Source organism: Festucalex cinctus, chromosome 2 (genome assembly GCF_051991245.1).
Source record: "Festucalex cinctus isolate MCC-2025b chromosome 2, RoL_Fcin_1.0, whole genome shotgun sequence".
NCBI classification, from domain to species: Eukaryota; Metazoa; Chordata; class Actinopteri; order Syngnathiformes; family Syngnathidae; genus Festucalex; species Festucalex cinctus.
This window is the reverse complement of record NC_135412.1, coordinates 21,759,060-21,774,940: the sequence shown is the minus strand read 5'-3', so window position 1 is coordinate 21,774,940 and position 15,881 is coordinate 21,759,060. Positions and strand designations below refer to the sequence as shown.

Below are 15,881 nucleotides of genomic sequence, written 5' to 3'. Positions count from 1 at the left end.
ATGCCAGTCTACTGCTTGTAAATATCAGTAATAATATGTGCTGAAGGCCAGGGAAAAATAATATGCTTTTAAACGTGATTTAAAAACCAGGAGTGAAGTGGCCTGTCTAACATAGAGTGGTAATTGATTCCACAACCTGGGAGCAGCAGTCGCGAACGCTCTGTCACCCCTAAGCTTCCGCCTTGTTTTCGGAACTACCAGAAGCAACTGGTCAGCTGATCTTAGTAATCGGGGTGGGCTATAAGGGTGAAGCAACTCAGATAAATAGGGAGGTGCAAGATTATTCAAACATTTAAAAACAAACAACAGAAGCTTAAAATTAATTCGATAGTGCACAGGGAGCCAATGCAGTGATGCTAAGATAGGAGTAACATGCTCACGTCTACGTGTCTGAGTAAGCAGACGAGCAGCAGAGTTTTGTATAAGTTGCAGATGGGCAAGAGCAGTCTTGCTAATGCCTACATACAAAGAATTACAATAATCAAGACGAGTTGTAATAAAAGCATGAATCAATCTTTCCAAGTCCAGTCTTGATAAAATTGGTTTCACCTTAGCTATCTGGCGAAGCTGATAAAAACTTTTCTGTACAACAGAACTAATCTGCTTCTCAAATTTAAAATCAGGGTCAAACTTAACACCCAAATTCATGACACAGTCCCTGAGATAAGGTGCTAGTGGACCAAGGTCCACACTAGCAGAGGAAGAGCTACTTGGTCCAAACAACATCACTTCAGTCTTTTCGTCATTCAGACTCAAAAAATTAAAAGAAAGCCAGGATTTAATATCATTTAGACAGTCAGTGAGTTGTTGTATTGTACTGTTCCGGGCCAGGGGAAAATAGATCTGACAGTCATCAGCATAAAAATGAAATAAAATACCATGTTTTCTAAAAACAGAACCAAGAGGTAATAAATAGAGAGCAAATAAAAGAGGGCCAAGAATTGACCCCTGTGGAACCCCATGTGGAAGAGGAGCTTGAGAGGACACAAAATCGTCAATTTTTACACAAAAGCTCCTATCTTTTAAGTATGACCTAAACCATTCGAGGGCGACCCCTTGAATGCCCACATAATGCTCAAGACGAGAAATTAAAATGTCATGATCTACGGTATCAAACGCAGCAGACAAATCAAGGAGAACCAAAACAACAAACTTTCCAGAGTCTGTTGATAAAAATATATCATTTGATACCCTCAAAAGAGCAGACTCTGTGCTATGAAGCGCTTTAAAACCAGACTGAAATAATTCAGTGACACCATTTTTCTCTAAAAACGGTAACAACTGAGAGTAAACAACCTTCTCCAATATTTTAGAAATAAATGGGAGGTTAGAAATGGGCCTGAAATTAGCACAAATGAGGGGGTCAAGGCCTGTTTTTTTAAGTAGAGGTCGTACGACTGCATGTTTAAAATCACCTGGTACTATACCAGTAAAAAGGCTATAATTAATTATCTCAAGGACATGTGGTCCAAGAGTGTCAAAAACCTCCTTAAACAAACGAGGAGGGATGGCATCAGTAGGGGAACCTGAGGGCTTCAAATTACTGACTATATTCTTCAATAATAAGAGTGACACTGGCTCAAATTGAACAAAAGTAGATGAATAGTACATGGGAGTAGTTAGATCAAATGAAGGCTGGGCAATACAGGCTCTGGTTGACACAATTTTGTCAGTGAAGAACTTAAGAAATACACAACACCTGTGTTGCATTCAGAAACATAAAATAAATGAAAAATAAAATACACTTAAAAAAATAAGATCAGATAATCAAATAAGATGTTGAGGTGATTACTGAACCCCCTTTTTATAATAAATTGTACAATAGAAGAAAAAAATATTTTCAATGACCTGATTTTAATCCATCAATTTTTATATGTAATGAATGATATAAGGCAATTAAACATTGATGTGGTTTCACAGCCAAGTGGCCCTCAGAAGAAAACCATAACTATAAAGTGGCCCACAATGAAAAATTTATATGACATCCTTGTTCTAGAAGTAATCATTGCCATATAAATGAGCAAAAATATAACCCCACCAGATTTTATTGCAACTGTAAGGCTTTAAATCACTCTCCAACAAAACCACTCGAGTTCTCAGTGGCTCCAATTTGGCAAGAAACACGAGGTTTTGCTTTAAATTCAATTCTCAATTCTGTCGTGCAATGTACCTTGCAAACACATGACAGCACACGTCTTAGTAACAAATATTTTTTTATTACAACATTTGATGGTTTTCCATTCATTGCAATGGATTGTGGCGGAGTAACATGACTGCTGGGACTTCACAAAAAAAAAAAAAAAACAACTTCCAACGATCGATCTTAAAGCACGTGGACTCAATTGACTTTTTTTTGTGACACAAAATCATGAAATCACTCAGACAAAAGGGCCAAAGTACATTTTAACCACAAACAAGGTCCATTTTGTTTCCAGAACTAGTTTTTTCCCATTCTGTGTGCATACAAAAGAAATAAGAACATACATACGAACAACATTTTTTTGAGGGGGTGGTCATGAACAGCGTACAAACAAAGTTGTGCATTTCCAAAAATTAGAAAGACGACATAATAGGAGTGGAAAAGCTTGACGCCTTAGCTTTGGCGGAAAAGCAGCAATGCGGGAAGTCGGTTGGTGACGTGGTGGGTGAGGGGGGGGATGTTGACGCAATTCCTGGGATGCAGCAGGACATTCCTCGCCCCTTCAACCTCCATGCTGGGCTTTCAAACACCTCCAGGATCCCGTTCCACCTCCTCCTCCACTCTCCCCCCACCTCTTCTCCATCCCTCTCCACAAAACAGCCCTCAAGATGGCGGCGTGTTGTGTCGACCCGAAGGCGTCGGTCCCGTCTGCGTGAGCGGGTAGCTCGGTTGTGGTTGTCGTCGTTTCGGTTACAAAGTTATACAGCTAGAAGAAGTGACTGATGAAAACAAGGCAATGCGGAAGGAAGGGAGGAAGAAGGGAAGGAAGGGGGTTGTGTCAGGGGGATGGGAAGGGGGGTGGGCGGACGCGGGGCATGGCGAGGGGCTTCACGACGTCGACGCCGCCTTCTCCTGTTCGATGGCTGCGGGAGAGAAGAGAAAACGCTGGTTCATGATAGATAGATACATAGATAGATAAACCAAGGATGCCTTACTTTCTTTTGTAGGCAGGCTGTTCTTCTCCTTGGTCTCCGTCTTCTTCAGCTTGTTCTTATCGAAGCTGGTCACCTCTGAGATGTCGGGTTTGTCGCTCATTTTTGCAGGTCTGCAACATCACAAGAAGTCCTTAGTCAATTTAAAAAAAAAAAAAAAAAAAAAAAAAAAAAAAAAAAAAGGAAAAAACACCCCCCTGGAAGAATGGGGATAATAGTGGTTGTAATAATTTGTGGAGTCTTCATGCGTAGAACATAAAAGCACCTGACTATGTGCACCCTCTCCTGACTATGGAATCAGGGCGTTGGCCAAATATCATTACGCATTACTTTTCCCTCTTGTGGGCACGTACGCCCTCCTTCTTTTGTTCGCCCCTGCGGCTGTGCCCGTCGTGATTTGATTGGCATTCACCCAGTCATCTCACACTGGGATGTTACAATGAAGTCCCGCACATTTACATAACAATAGCGGTCAGCCATGCGGACCCCCAAGAGGAAAACAAAGGAGACGCAGACGATGACGAAATGGAAATTCAACGCGTTTGCTCATCATGAATCGCCCACTGTATAAATATTACATACTGTATTACATACTGTTTTCTTAATCATGGGGCGAAATCCACGTTGGAGCTTCCCACCCAGCACCTCCTCCTCCTCCCCCCCACGCGGTTCAACGTGAAGGAACCACCGCCCAGGTCCACTCGGTCATTCCTCACATCCAGCTAAAAATTCAGTCGTCGTGTGTAACACATTTGAGGCCAGTCGATGACCCCCGTGCACGCCCGTGGGTAGTAACAGTGGGCTAATGGGGGAGGGGGGGGCACGCTTGCAACAAAGGGGAATGTACATTTTTGCGTGCACATGGGTGCGCCGGTCGGACAAAGAGCGAATCATTCGCGGCTCCTCTAAAAACAACGCCATTATGTGGTCCAATATGTTTTCATTTGCGCCATCAGCAACGCACCAATAAAACTGCTGTAAAAAGAAATTGGAAGACAGAGAGGGGATGGCTGACAAAGACAAGTGGATAATTCACATGGAGCTTACCGATGAGTCGTCTGGCGAGGACGGTTGGCTTGTTTGAGGCTCTGGTCAAGCTCGTTGCAACAGTAAAAGGCGAGTCTCCGCCAGCCGCAAGCTTACATATAGTCACAAATATGCTAATGACGTCTGACATCACTTCCATCACGTCCAGCGTGGCTCCCCCTGTTGGTAAGTCACGTAAACGACACTTTCGAATTATGGCATGGTGGGATGGTTGAAAACGAGAAAGAGAAGGGGATCCAAGTCCAATTATTTGGTGTTGTTTTCCCACGCTTTTGTTAACTGATTTACGCGGTTATTTCCTACGAATTACCTCTCGATGCTATTTGCGGGGGGGGACGTGGGTAATTTACGTGTGCGAGACGCCCTCTAGTGGTGAAATGGGATGAGGCAGGAAGACGCACAGGGAGAACAGGCAAACTCCACACACGAGGGCTCGAGCCGGTGGCGGTACCAGATGTGATCGGGTTGCCAGATCGTATCGGGGTCGCCGAACGAACACGTCACGCTGCAGGAATGATCCAGTTGACGTCAAACATTGGAAATAAATAAAAAAAAAATGTACGGACTGAAATTGTAAAAAACGGGAATAAATTTAAGAATATAAACGCAAAGTATATTGAATAAATAATAAAATAGATTGAATAAAAGATAAATACACAATTGTCTCAAATGTGACAATTGTCAGTTTAGATTGTTAATGTGTTCCTATTATCATTAAGACTGTTTTTTGTTATTGTGATTGATTAATGAACAGCTAAAAAAGAAACCAAACCGAAGCTTACTTTGTTAGCGCTGCTGCACTAACGTCACCAGCAAGCGCGACAGACTCTTCAATCTGTTTTTTTTTTTTCTCCACTCTTAAAGTATCATGCTTTTATATTTTTAGGTTTATTTGCGTTTTTCCAATATTAGTCCATGAATTTTGTTTTGAACATGTAAACGGACGATCATGTAGTGTGACGTAATCTGGAGACGACCGCGATACAATCTTGCAGCCCGATCACATTTTACACCAACACCGGTATTGACCTCTCAACTGTGAGGTAGGCAGAGGTGCGAAACACTTGTGCATCCTGCTGGCCAATGGGGTATATGTCACGGAAGAGACGGGACGTGATTTTGCACATCAGTTTGTTTCCGGTCCGGGTTGCGAACACGCAACCGAGGGGCACAAAGTCGGAAGCACAATTATTTTTGACGCAGCCCACACGTCGCAAAGCGAATCAGAAACAAACTGATGTGCATAAACAGTCCCGCCTCTTCCGTGGCATATACCCCATAACTTATAGTAACTCACAGCACAATTTATGTTTCAGCTCCAGAGTCTTTCCTCGTGGATTCCTCACAACTTGTAATAGTTAAAGACTGACAGTTGCCATGGAATAAAACTTCCATCTCTTATTGAGTGTATCGTCATTTTATAGTAGAAGAATCAGAAGAGTACACTCATAAAAATGGACAAGAACACGTTTGGAAAGCTATTGCCAAAGTTTTATTGTCAAAAGATGCTTGACATACGGTACCAAAAAAAAAAAAAAAAAAAAAAAAAAGAGGAAAAGGAAAACATTGTAGGTAAAAAAAAACAACAACAAAAAACCTCTCTGTCATGGCTTGAATCGTGTTTGAAGCCATCTCAAGGTAGATGATATATCCTGTAGATTCCATGACCCTTTTTTTGGGAGCCTTTCAATACAATCTGTGGGTTGTTTCAGTCCAAGTCAGACTGTAACTACGTGATTTTTTTTAGCAACAGCTGGTGTGAATACTTGTTGGGTAAAGGTGCACGTCACCAAATTCTGTTAAAAATTTCTTTGAAATAAAGGAGTAGAAGGAGGAACGTGTCATTCAAAGTTGAGTACAGGGCAAGTCAGGTACATAAATCAGAGCCAGTGTGGGGGTCTCTCTCCATCTCTTGAATAAAAAAATTAAAATTAAAAAAAATTCAAAGATGCAGGCGAGACCTTTTTCAGCCGTCGGCTCAGATGGAGAGGACAGAGAGGGGCAAAGGTGACCCCTCCACCCACTCGCCTTCACAAGGGGACGTGGCTGAAGAGGTAGGAAACGGATTCACCGTTGTGGGTTCTCCTGATGGCCTCTGCCAGGATCATGGAAATGTCGATGACCTACGAGATCGGACAGGCGCATTGTCAATACTTGAAGACAAAAAAATGGGAATTTAATGACCACAATGGTTTCATTATTGCTTGCCATTTAGTATTTTTACATCAATATACCTCCGCATTTATACAAAAATCACATTATACGTTAACCATTTATTTTGAAGAGCAATCTTCTGAGATGAGTTTAAAATGATATTAAAGTGTTTGGATCATAGTTGGCGATATATTTATAGTTTGTACAGCTTTAACAACATGCTGTTTTGTATTGCCACATTAACGACACAAACGTTAGTCATGGACTGAAGAATTTGTTGGAGGTTTAAGTTCATAAGTATGTACGCTGTCAAAATATACACACTACGGTAACGACCAATCACGGCTCAGCTGGCAAATGCCACGTGACCAAACGCAGAAAACTGGTGAGCCGTGATTGGTCGTTACCTGAGCAACTGTGATGTCACTTCCAATTGACAGACAAGGTTATTTTAGTTAACGAAAACTAACAAAAGAACTAAACCTAAACTTCAAAAAACTATTTCGTTAACGAAATTATAAAAAACGAAAATGCTTTTTAAAAAACAAAAACTAACTGAAACTACATTTCACATTTACAAAATTACTAAAACTATTATTATAGCAAAAATGTAAGTTACTCTTTGGTAAATAATTTAATACATGAGCCTTTGCGGATGATTTTAAAAGCGACTTTAAATATTTATTTCGATATTAACCAGGGCAAGACATTTGAAAGTGTGTCACACAGAAGTGATGTCATCTAGCAGCAGCCAATAGCAGCAGCAGTTTTTCTGACTTTTGGGGAGCTCTGTTTTTTTGAGTATTTCTATTCCCCCTTGTTCTTTGGAATAAATTTGTCCATTTTTCTGAATTCAGTAAAACTGAAAAAAAAAATATTCAGAAAAACAGAAAAAAATAAAATAAAATTCTCATTTAAAAAAAAAAAAAAAAAAGTTTTTTTTCTCAAGTCAATATAATACGCAATAGGTTTCAGTATTAGTTTTCGATTTTTTTTTTGCTTTGAAGTTGGTGCTGTTTTTTGGAATCTTTTTTTTTTATTTTTATTTTTTTTAATATTTTTCGATTGATTGGCACCTGTATTTTTGGGCAGGCCTTCATTTTCTCTTCCTGCGGGATGGTGTTGGTCACCACCACTGCCTCAAACGGCGCGTTGTTGATACGGGAGATGGCGGGACCCGAGAAAATGCCATGCGTGAGGATGGCGTAGACTTTTACGGCGCCGGCGTCGATCAACCTGAAGCACGAGAAGGTTGAACGTCAAAACACCCGGAAAAGGAAAATCGACGCTCAAAAAAAAGACAAAACGCGCCGCTGTGATACCGACTTGTCGGCAGCATGGCAGATGGTACCGCAGGTGTCGGCCATGTCGTCCACCAGGATGGCCACGCGGTCCTTGACGTCCCCCACCAGCACCATGCGGTCCACTTCGTTGGCCTTCTTCCTCTCTTTGTGGATGAGGGCGAAGTCGACGTTGAGTCGGTCCGCGATGGAGGTCACGCTGAAGGACATTTGTGAGTAAATTACGATCAATACACTTTTAAGGACATTTTGCGGTGGTGACATGAAATGTTTCTCATGTCAAATGTGGCCTATTTAGCTTCTCATCCTTGAGATTCCTTACCGCTTTGCACCACCAGCGTCAGGAGACACAATGATGCAGTTTTTCCACTCTGGGATATTTTCCCGAATCCACTGCAGAACAGCCGGCTCTGCGTACAGATTGTCCACAGCAATGTCGAAAAAGCCCTTTAGGGACAAATACATCACTGACGTCATTTGAGGGATTGCCTCTTTCTAATTACAAATTCATCTTTCAGTTCAAGCATGTTTGCCCAACTACAATTAAAAGGCATACTTGACTCATTGAACAACTTTCAGCAGTGAAAAGTTCACATTTTGTCCAGAAGTAATTTGATAAAGTCATTATTTTTCAAGTACAATTGAAACTACAAGTACAATTAGAAACTATTTTTTTCCTCTTGCTGTCGACTAATAATGACATCACCTGTGTTGAGGAAGTAGGTTACGACCAATCATGGCTCACCTGTTTTCTGTGGTTGGTCAGCAAACTGAGCCATGATTGGTCGTTAACACAGGTGATGTCATCAAAAATTACTTCGATTATTACGTCGAAAAATTACTTTTTAAAGGTATTAATTGTACATGAAAAATATTGATGTTATTATTAATTCTGGACAAAAATATTAAAGGGATACTTGACTCATTGAAAACCTTCAGCAGTAAAAAGTTCATATTTTGTCCAGGATAAGTTTGATAACTTCATTATTTTTCATGTACATTTAATAGCTTTAAAAAGTCATTTTTCTACTTGCTGTCGACTGATGATGACATCACCTGTGCTGAGGAAGTAGGTAACGACCAATCATGGCTCACCTGTTTTCTGGGGTTGGTCAGCAAACTGAGCCATGATTGGTCATCACCACTCGACAGCAAGTGGAAAAATTACTTTTTAAAGGTATTAATTGCATGAAAAATAATGATGTTATCAAATTAATTCTGGACAAAATATTAACTTTTTACAGTTGAAAATGGCTCAATGAGTCAAGTATCCCTTTAAAATCTGAAATATTTTGTTACTCAAAAAAAAAAAAAAAAATCACATTATAAACCCATTCCCCATTAAAATGAATGAATCTGTTCCAGTTGTGCCGCCAAGAAGACAAAAAAAAAACAAAAAAAAAAAAAAAAACGTTATGTATATTTTAATAATTAAAAATACCGCTCCATGATATTGTACTTTATGAAACATCCCATAATGATGCCATTAAATCAAATTGAAAAAGAATTTTTGTCACACTGCATTAGTGATGTGCTTCTCGGGTCGAATCCCTGAAGCGTGTGCCGAGTAATGCAGATGAGTGGTTCATGAACGGCGTGTCAATGCGTGTGTTGATGACGTACGTGGTGACGTTTGAAGCCCCACGAAGCAGGTGTACCACGTGACTGATTCAGGAAATGATTCGCTAGGTTTGAGTGTAGTTCGAAATAAAAGCGGCAAAGAAACGCTATGGATTCCCCTTCACGTTTTGTGTTTTCGGGTCCCTTATTGCGCTATTTTTTTTGCTTTTGGCATTCGATTTGACGAGCTTCTTTTTGCGATGGAACCAGCAAGAAAGAGATTTTCCCTTGTTTGGGAGAACTTTGAACAGATCTCACCTCAGAAGGTAATGCACTGCAATTACGGTACTATTTTAACAGATTCCAATAATAAAATAAAATAAAATGTGACAACAGATAAAATTCACATTTTTCTGTTCACAGTTGAAAGTCCCCTTCAGTACTGGGAATCACAGAAATATACGCGTCCAATTCTATACAAACTTGCTATCTCATATCGATGCACCCCTGCTTCATCAGTAACATGTGAGAGTTTTTTTCCAAAGCAGGTGAAATTCTCTGCAAAAAAAAGAAACCGCCTGAGTCCAAAAACTTCGGAAAAAATAGTTTTTAAATAAAAATGAATAAGCACTTTATTTTACCTCCTTATTTCACATTTTCACTTGTTGCATAAGCACAAACATAGACAAAGTAACACAGAACAATTCATGTTAAAACACTCTTCAAATATATATTCTTTTGTATTTAGAGCATGATTTACACCCCACCATTTTATTGCATGCACCAAGCATGTTATACATTTTTCTGTCCACATGATGGCGTAGTCGAGGAAATGAATCATCTTGAAGCCCCTACGTGTGTGTGAAGCATTTCACTGCAGGGCTTCACTGCTTTACGGGGCTTCATTTTGCCATCACTACACTGCATTCGTTTGAATGACCACTGTTCTGTTTTGGCCACCTGGGGGCAGTATAAGACAGCCAGCCATGGTTGTATTGTTCATTGAGCCTCTCAACTCATCAACATGACACTCATATTAGTCTTTCTTTCTTTAGAGGATTAAGAATATAAGATTTAAGTATGAAATTAGCCGTATACATGTGCTACTGCACAGCTAATTGCTAATCTGTTTCTTTAAAGTGTTATTGCAACCCCAACATAGATGCTATATAGCATTAGCATTCAGCGAGTGGATTGAAAGGCTACATACGCAGTGGTTGTTTTATATACACAATGGGTAATTCTTTTTTTGTTTTAGTTTGGCAGTAATAAATAGCTATAAACAGCTGGAAGAATTGTGTATAGATATTTTGGGGGGGAACTGTTGGGAAGACGACGCGCGAGTAAATACGTGGTGGGCGTAGGTGAACTCACCTGGATTTGTGAGGCGTGGAGATCCATGGTGATGATGTGGTCGGCACCGGCCACGGACAGCATGTTTGCCACCAGCTTGGCTGATATGGGCGCTCGGCTCTGGGACAAGCACGTCACGGTCACAAGTCAAGTTAGTCAGTGAGTGAGGCGGAAATGCACAACTTCAAACTAGACAACAAATCACAGGACGCTTTTCTTGAGGAAGATCTATGAAATTGCGGCCGATTATTCTGCGATTCTTGCTTTAAGCGTACACGTAATGCTGCGTATTTCATTTTTATCACTCCCAAACTGGAAACTTTAGTTTTTGTTGCCAAAATACTAAAATGGGTGCTGGTGATGTCAACTGATAAAGGCTCACTCTGAAGGGCTAAAGTATTTTGAAATATAATGTAACTGTGATTCTTTTTCCTCTCAATAATGCGATTATTTTTCAAAGGTCATCTTAACCCTTGTAGTTTTTTTTTTTAAACAAACACAACCAATAAATCAATCTGTATTACAATAAACAATCAGATTTATTATACATAAATGTTAGTTGTTGTTTTTTTAACCAAATTGCAGCCTTTGCAATCTGAAAAATTGCATTCTCTTAAAATTACATTTGTGGATTATGAATAAAGGAGCAGCAAAATCCACCCGGTTTTATCCATCTCAGGGGGCGGCCATTTGGCTACTTGCTGTCAACTGTAAATGACATCACAGTTGCCTAGTTAACGACCAATCATGGCTCCCCTCTTTTCTGAGTTTGGTCATGTGACATTTGCGAGCTGAGCCACGATTGATCATTAGCTGAGCGACTGTGATGTCATTCTCAGGCGACAATAAGTGGCAAAATGGCCGCACCCCGCACATAAAACACATTATTGCAATGATTTTTTTTTTAAAACTAAAGAATAAAAATAATAATAATAAAGAATTTTCCCTTTAACTTTTACTGGTTCTAAATTTTTTTTTTTTTTTTTAAATTACTAATATTGTACCTTCGTTCAATCATGAATGCCAGTAACATATAGTGAAACTGCATTACTAGACCAAAATGTGAAGTTACATTGATTTGCAATGACTCATTTAGGGAGGAAAAATGACAATCCGAAACAATGAAAAGGTCCATCCCACCTTGTCCTTCTTGTCCTGCCGGGCGTAAGGGAAGCAGGGGATGACGGCAGTGACACGGGATGACGAGGCAATTTTGCAGGCGTTAATCATAATCAGCAGCTCCATGAGATTGTCGTTAATCTCGCCACACCCGCTCTGCACGATGTACACGTCCTCGCCGCGTACGCTCTCCCCAATCTCCACGCTGTTGTTTCAATGACACATAAAAAAGGCAGAAAATTATTGCACATTGCAACCGTTAATGAATTAGAAATTTGATCCAAAACATGGGGAAATTCGTGAACCAGTTTTGATGACTTCATCCTCTGTCCACAGCTATTGAACATTTGAAAAGATAGGGGAAAAAAAAAAAAAAAAAAAAAGGATAAAGATTGATTTTGCACTATGAAACAATGCTAACACATTACGATAGTCAGTGCATGTGAGGTTCAACTTCTTTTTGACCACTTGGGGTCACCATACTAAGGTTCTAATTGTAGTATCTGTGACTTTGATTGGCTTTAAGAAAAAGGCGGGGCCTTGCCCTGGTGGTGAGTGACGTGTGCGTCAACGAATTGCAGTGCAGTTAGCTGTTAACTGGCTGTTAAACTGGCTAACGGTTAAAAAGTCAATGTCTTGATTGACTGGGCGTCTGTTGTGGGCTCCAGAAGTTAGTGTATCAATGTGTTTCTTAAATGTGTCTCGGGCTGTCATGAAATCTTTTTAAAATCGATTATCCTATGAATTATTTCACAGAAAAATAATAATTGCACAGTTTGACGATAGTGACAGACTAGTCTGTCACCTTGGAATGGATTACTTCAATTTCCATTATTTATACAACCTAGAGCTACTCGATTATGAAGAAAATATTAATCCCGATTATTTTGGTAACAACTGAAATCATGATTAGCACGATCATTTAATTTTTGGTACAAAACAAGAATATGTTTAAATGTGAAAAAAATGTTAAGACAAACAAAATTCTTTGGAACACGATAATGATACAAATTCCTTTCGGATGAAACAAAATTTAATAAATTAGTTGTCCATCCATCCATCATCTTAACCGCTTGCTCCTCACAAGGGTCACGGGTGTGCCTATCCCAGCCGGCTTCGGGCAGTCCGCAGGGTACACCCTGAACTGATTGCCAGCCAATCACAGGGCAAATTAGTTGTGTGTGTAAAAAAAAAAAAAAGTCACATTTATATTTTTAAACAACTAAAAAAACATTTGTATTAATAATTTTTTTTTTTTTTTTAAACGATGATGCTGATTTTGTAATTGTGCAGTTTAATGTGGGAATTTTGGAAAATATTTGTACATATGTTATTGGGATTCTTTATTCTTACTTCTTATTAAAGCATTTTATTCTCCTCACTTTTTTTTGCCATGAAACTCCCTCACCTACTTCCGATTTACACCGTTCAAATTTGTTGAAATTGTAATTGAATTTTGATTGATTGCACTGCCCTAATTCAACGGGGAAAAAAAGTTTTGCTGAATCAAAAGCCAGCACCTTGGAAAGGATTCTATTTGTCCTGAGTTTCCACTGCATTCAAACTCCACAATTAATCATCATTTGCATTATGTCCAGTGACACTTGCCTACTCCGCAAAGACCGAGACATAAGTCAAGTCATCTTTATTTATATAGCGCTTTCAAACAGCTTTAGCTGTCACAAAGCGCTTTGTAGAGATTCAACAACCTGCAGGATGGATTCCTGTCGAACAAGTCTGCAGCACACGGCAGCGCCGTACTTTATAGTGAATGCAGAGTGACAGCAAGCATGTGTGTGAAACATTCCTGTTTGGAACATGGCGCTCTGGACTCGGGCCAACTTGGCCTCAGCCATGTGATCACTGACTCCAGATTACTTGCACGCTCACACACTGAAATTTTACAGTTTCCAATGAATCCATCCTCAAGAGGTTCGTTTCGCCCGAGCGGAAGATTTCAATTTGTGAACGTGGTCCGATGAAATCTCTCTGCGGCTGGGAAAACTGCAACAAAAGTCCAATCATGTTGTCAAAGCAAGCCAACTGTTATTACTGTTGTGCAGACCTTGACCGTGCAGACCGGCAAAGGTCAGCTGGCAAATGCTTGTGTGAAAGTTTTGAAGAGAAGTGTAAACTTCTTATTTCCTTTCAGTTTGAGAGTGTGAGAACAAAACATTTGTTTTAAATGAGTGTCACCCAAAAAGCTCAGTTCCCAAACTGAAAACCACAGGAAACACAAGATAATCACCAGTTCTTCAACATGATGACACCTTTGTTTTTGGGGGCTGAGAATGGATTTGTGTGAAAATGTTTAATTGTAGCACCTAAATCAGAAATCGGATATCTCGATGAAGACGCAACAAATTTGGAGAGGCAATAGAGATTGCCCATCCATGACCCTTATAAGAGAATTGGTTGATGTTGATACTTGTTTTCCAAACAGTACAATTCCATTCGAGTCCTCACCATTACCAAGTACCAGAGTTGATAATGCAATTATGCTTTGTTAGTGTGATAGACAGTTTCATTTTATTTAAATACGGTTGAAAAACAAACTTTTTTCCAACACGAGTTAAGTTGTACTCACTTTTTAGAGTGATATATTGTTATTTATCACGTTTGTTATTGCTGACATTTTAATATCCAACTGTAGTTTTTCTTTCTTTCTAACAGTCGTACCTAGCATACATTTCAATTAAATGTAGTTTGTTTAACAAGCTCTACAATAAAACTGTCAGGACCACTGAAGTTATACATTTTAACACCGTTGCTAACTTCTCTCTACTCTGGACTCTGTATTAATAAAAAATGAGCAGCAGATTATGCTTTGTATCAACAGTTTTTAAGCGTTTCACTAAGTTGTTACTATTTGCTTATTTAGGATTTTCTCTTTACAACGTTAGGTGTGCAGTTTGAAAACGTTTGGATAGGGCGTCCACTGTGCAGTGATGTTATTTTATATTATTCTGCAAGTCTATGCAAATTGATAAATGGGGGAAACTGTTGGGTGTGCTGATGTGTGACAGATAAATGCTAACTTTCACTTTTGTACTCAAACTTTGATGAGCTGATGAGACTCCTGTCTCTCGGCAATAAAAGCGCAGATGTGAGCTTGCTGTACTGATGCAATTAACGGTTGTTGTTGTCATTGTTATCCAATGTAGAACTCAAAATGACAACAATTAATGCAATTTGTCACTACTTTTTATGATCATTGTGGCCGAAGACTAGCTAGCATTTAAATGGCGCGCGAGAATATTTTCCATCCCGTGACAACAATGCTTCCGTAGTTCAGACTCGCCGTGGGCAAACACACCTTTGTGTTAAAAATAATTAAATAACCTTTAATATGACTATTCGGTCATTACGCAACATTGTGTTGACGGTCAATTTAACTTAGGAAACATTTTGGCCCAACTTAATGTGCCTCCATATTGGACCGGGAACGAGCTAGCTAGCATGATTAGCAAGCACGCACGCGCTATTACGTTGTAATTCACAAGGACGGGAGTTTATTTAGCGAGTATGATGCAAGTGGAATTAAAAATAATGCTGCAGGAGTAATTCACATTAGCGAACGAAGAGGATAAACAAGGTCCGATAATGTATGCATTGACATTAGCTTTCTAACCCGGTGTGTTTACATGAGGCTAGCTGGTCACGTGTGAGCACCGCAGAAAACTATTGTTTAGCTTCGAGCTAACGTTCCGAAAAAGAAAATCGGAGGCCTTCCATGCATCCACTCCAAGTTGTCATAGAGAACGTGAAAATACTCGCCATGTCTCCTGATTGCTGAACTTCTTGGTTATCACTTTGCCCAAATCCAGTCCGAGCCGATCCGCCACTTTCTGGGACAGGTCATGGTGAGAGCTGCCGCTGAAGAGGACGATGTTCGGCATGATGCAAAAAAAAGTGGTTCGGGGAAACAAGGAGAACGTTACAGCGGGTCTCCCCGCCGAAATAGTCGCGATAATGGGAGCTTCTGCTAATGTTGCATTGCAGTGCTGCAGCACCGAGGGTCGACGGCAGAGAGAGGGGAGATCTCGCACGGGTGAATGCATACTGGAAGGAAGTGGCCTTCCCTCATTGGACGCCAAATCATCTGCGACTTGGCGTCGACGCAAATTTCCAACGCCCAATCTACTCCTAAAATTGACGTCCAAGACATTTATTTTCCTTTTTTAAGATTTCAAGACACACAAAAAAAATTAACCA

The 15,881-nt window shown here is 40.0% G+C and overlaps 3 protein-coding genes across 3 annotated transcripts in view; 1 reads left to right on the top strand and 2 right to left on the bottom strand.

Annotated features, from left to right (window-relative positions):
• Positions 1-15,881, top strand: part of btla (B and T lymphocyte associated) — a 252,007-nt gene that overhangs the window by 125,923 nt on the left and 110,203 nt on the right. The window lies entirely within an intron of this gene.
• Positions 2,197-4,344, bottom strand: LOC144014142 (thymosin beta-12-like). Its single transcript, XM_077513715.1, has 3 exons — positions 4,180-4,344; positions 3,136-3,245; positions 2,197-3,063 (listed from the first exon to the last, which is right to left on the bottom strand). The coding sequence occupies exons 2-3, from the start codon at positions 3,233-3,235 to the stop codon at positions 3,029-3,031; spliced, it is 135 nt and encodes a 44-aa protein (XP_077369841.1). The 5' UTR covers positions 3,236-3,245; positions 4,180-4,344; the 3' UTR covers positions 2,197-3,028.
• LOC144014140 (ribose-phosphate pyrophosphokinase 2) lies at positions 5,720-15,787 on the bottom strand. Its single transcript, XM_077513714.1, has 7 exons — positions 15,444-15,787; positions 11,688-11,871; positions 10,569-10,667; positions 7,957-8,081; positions 7,660-7,833; positions 7,410-7,569; positions 5,720-6,302 (listed from the first exon to the last, which is right to left on the bottom strand). The coding sequence occupies exons 1-7, from the start codon at positions 15,725-15,727 to the stop codon at positions 6,210-6,212; spliced, it is 1,119 nt and encodes a 372-aa protein (XP_077369840.1). The 5' UTR covers positions 15,728-15,787; the 3' UTR covers positions 5,720-6,209.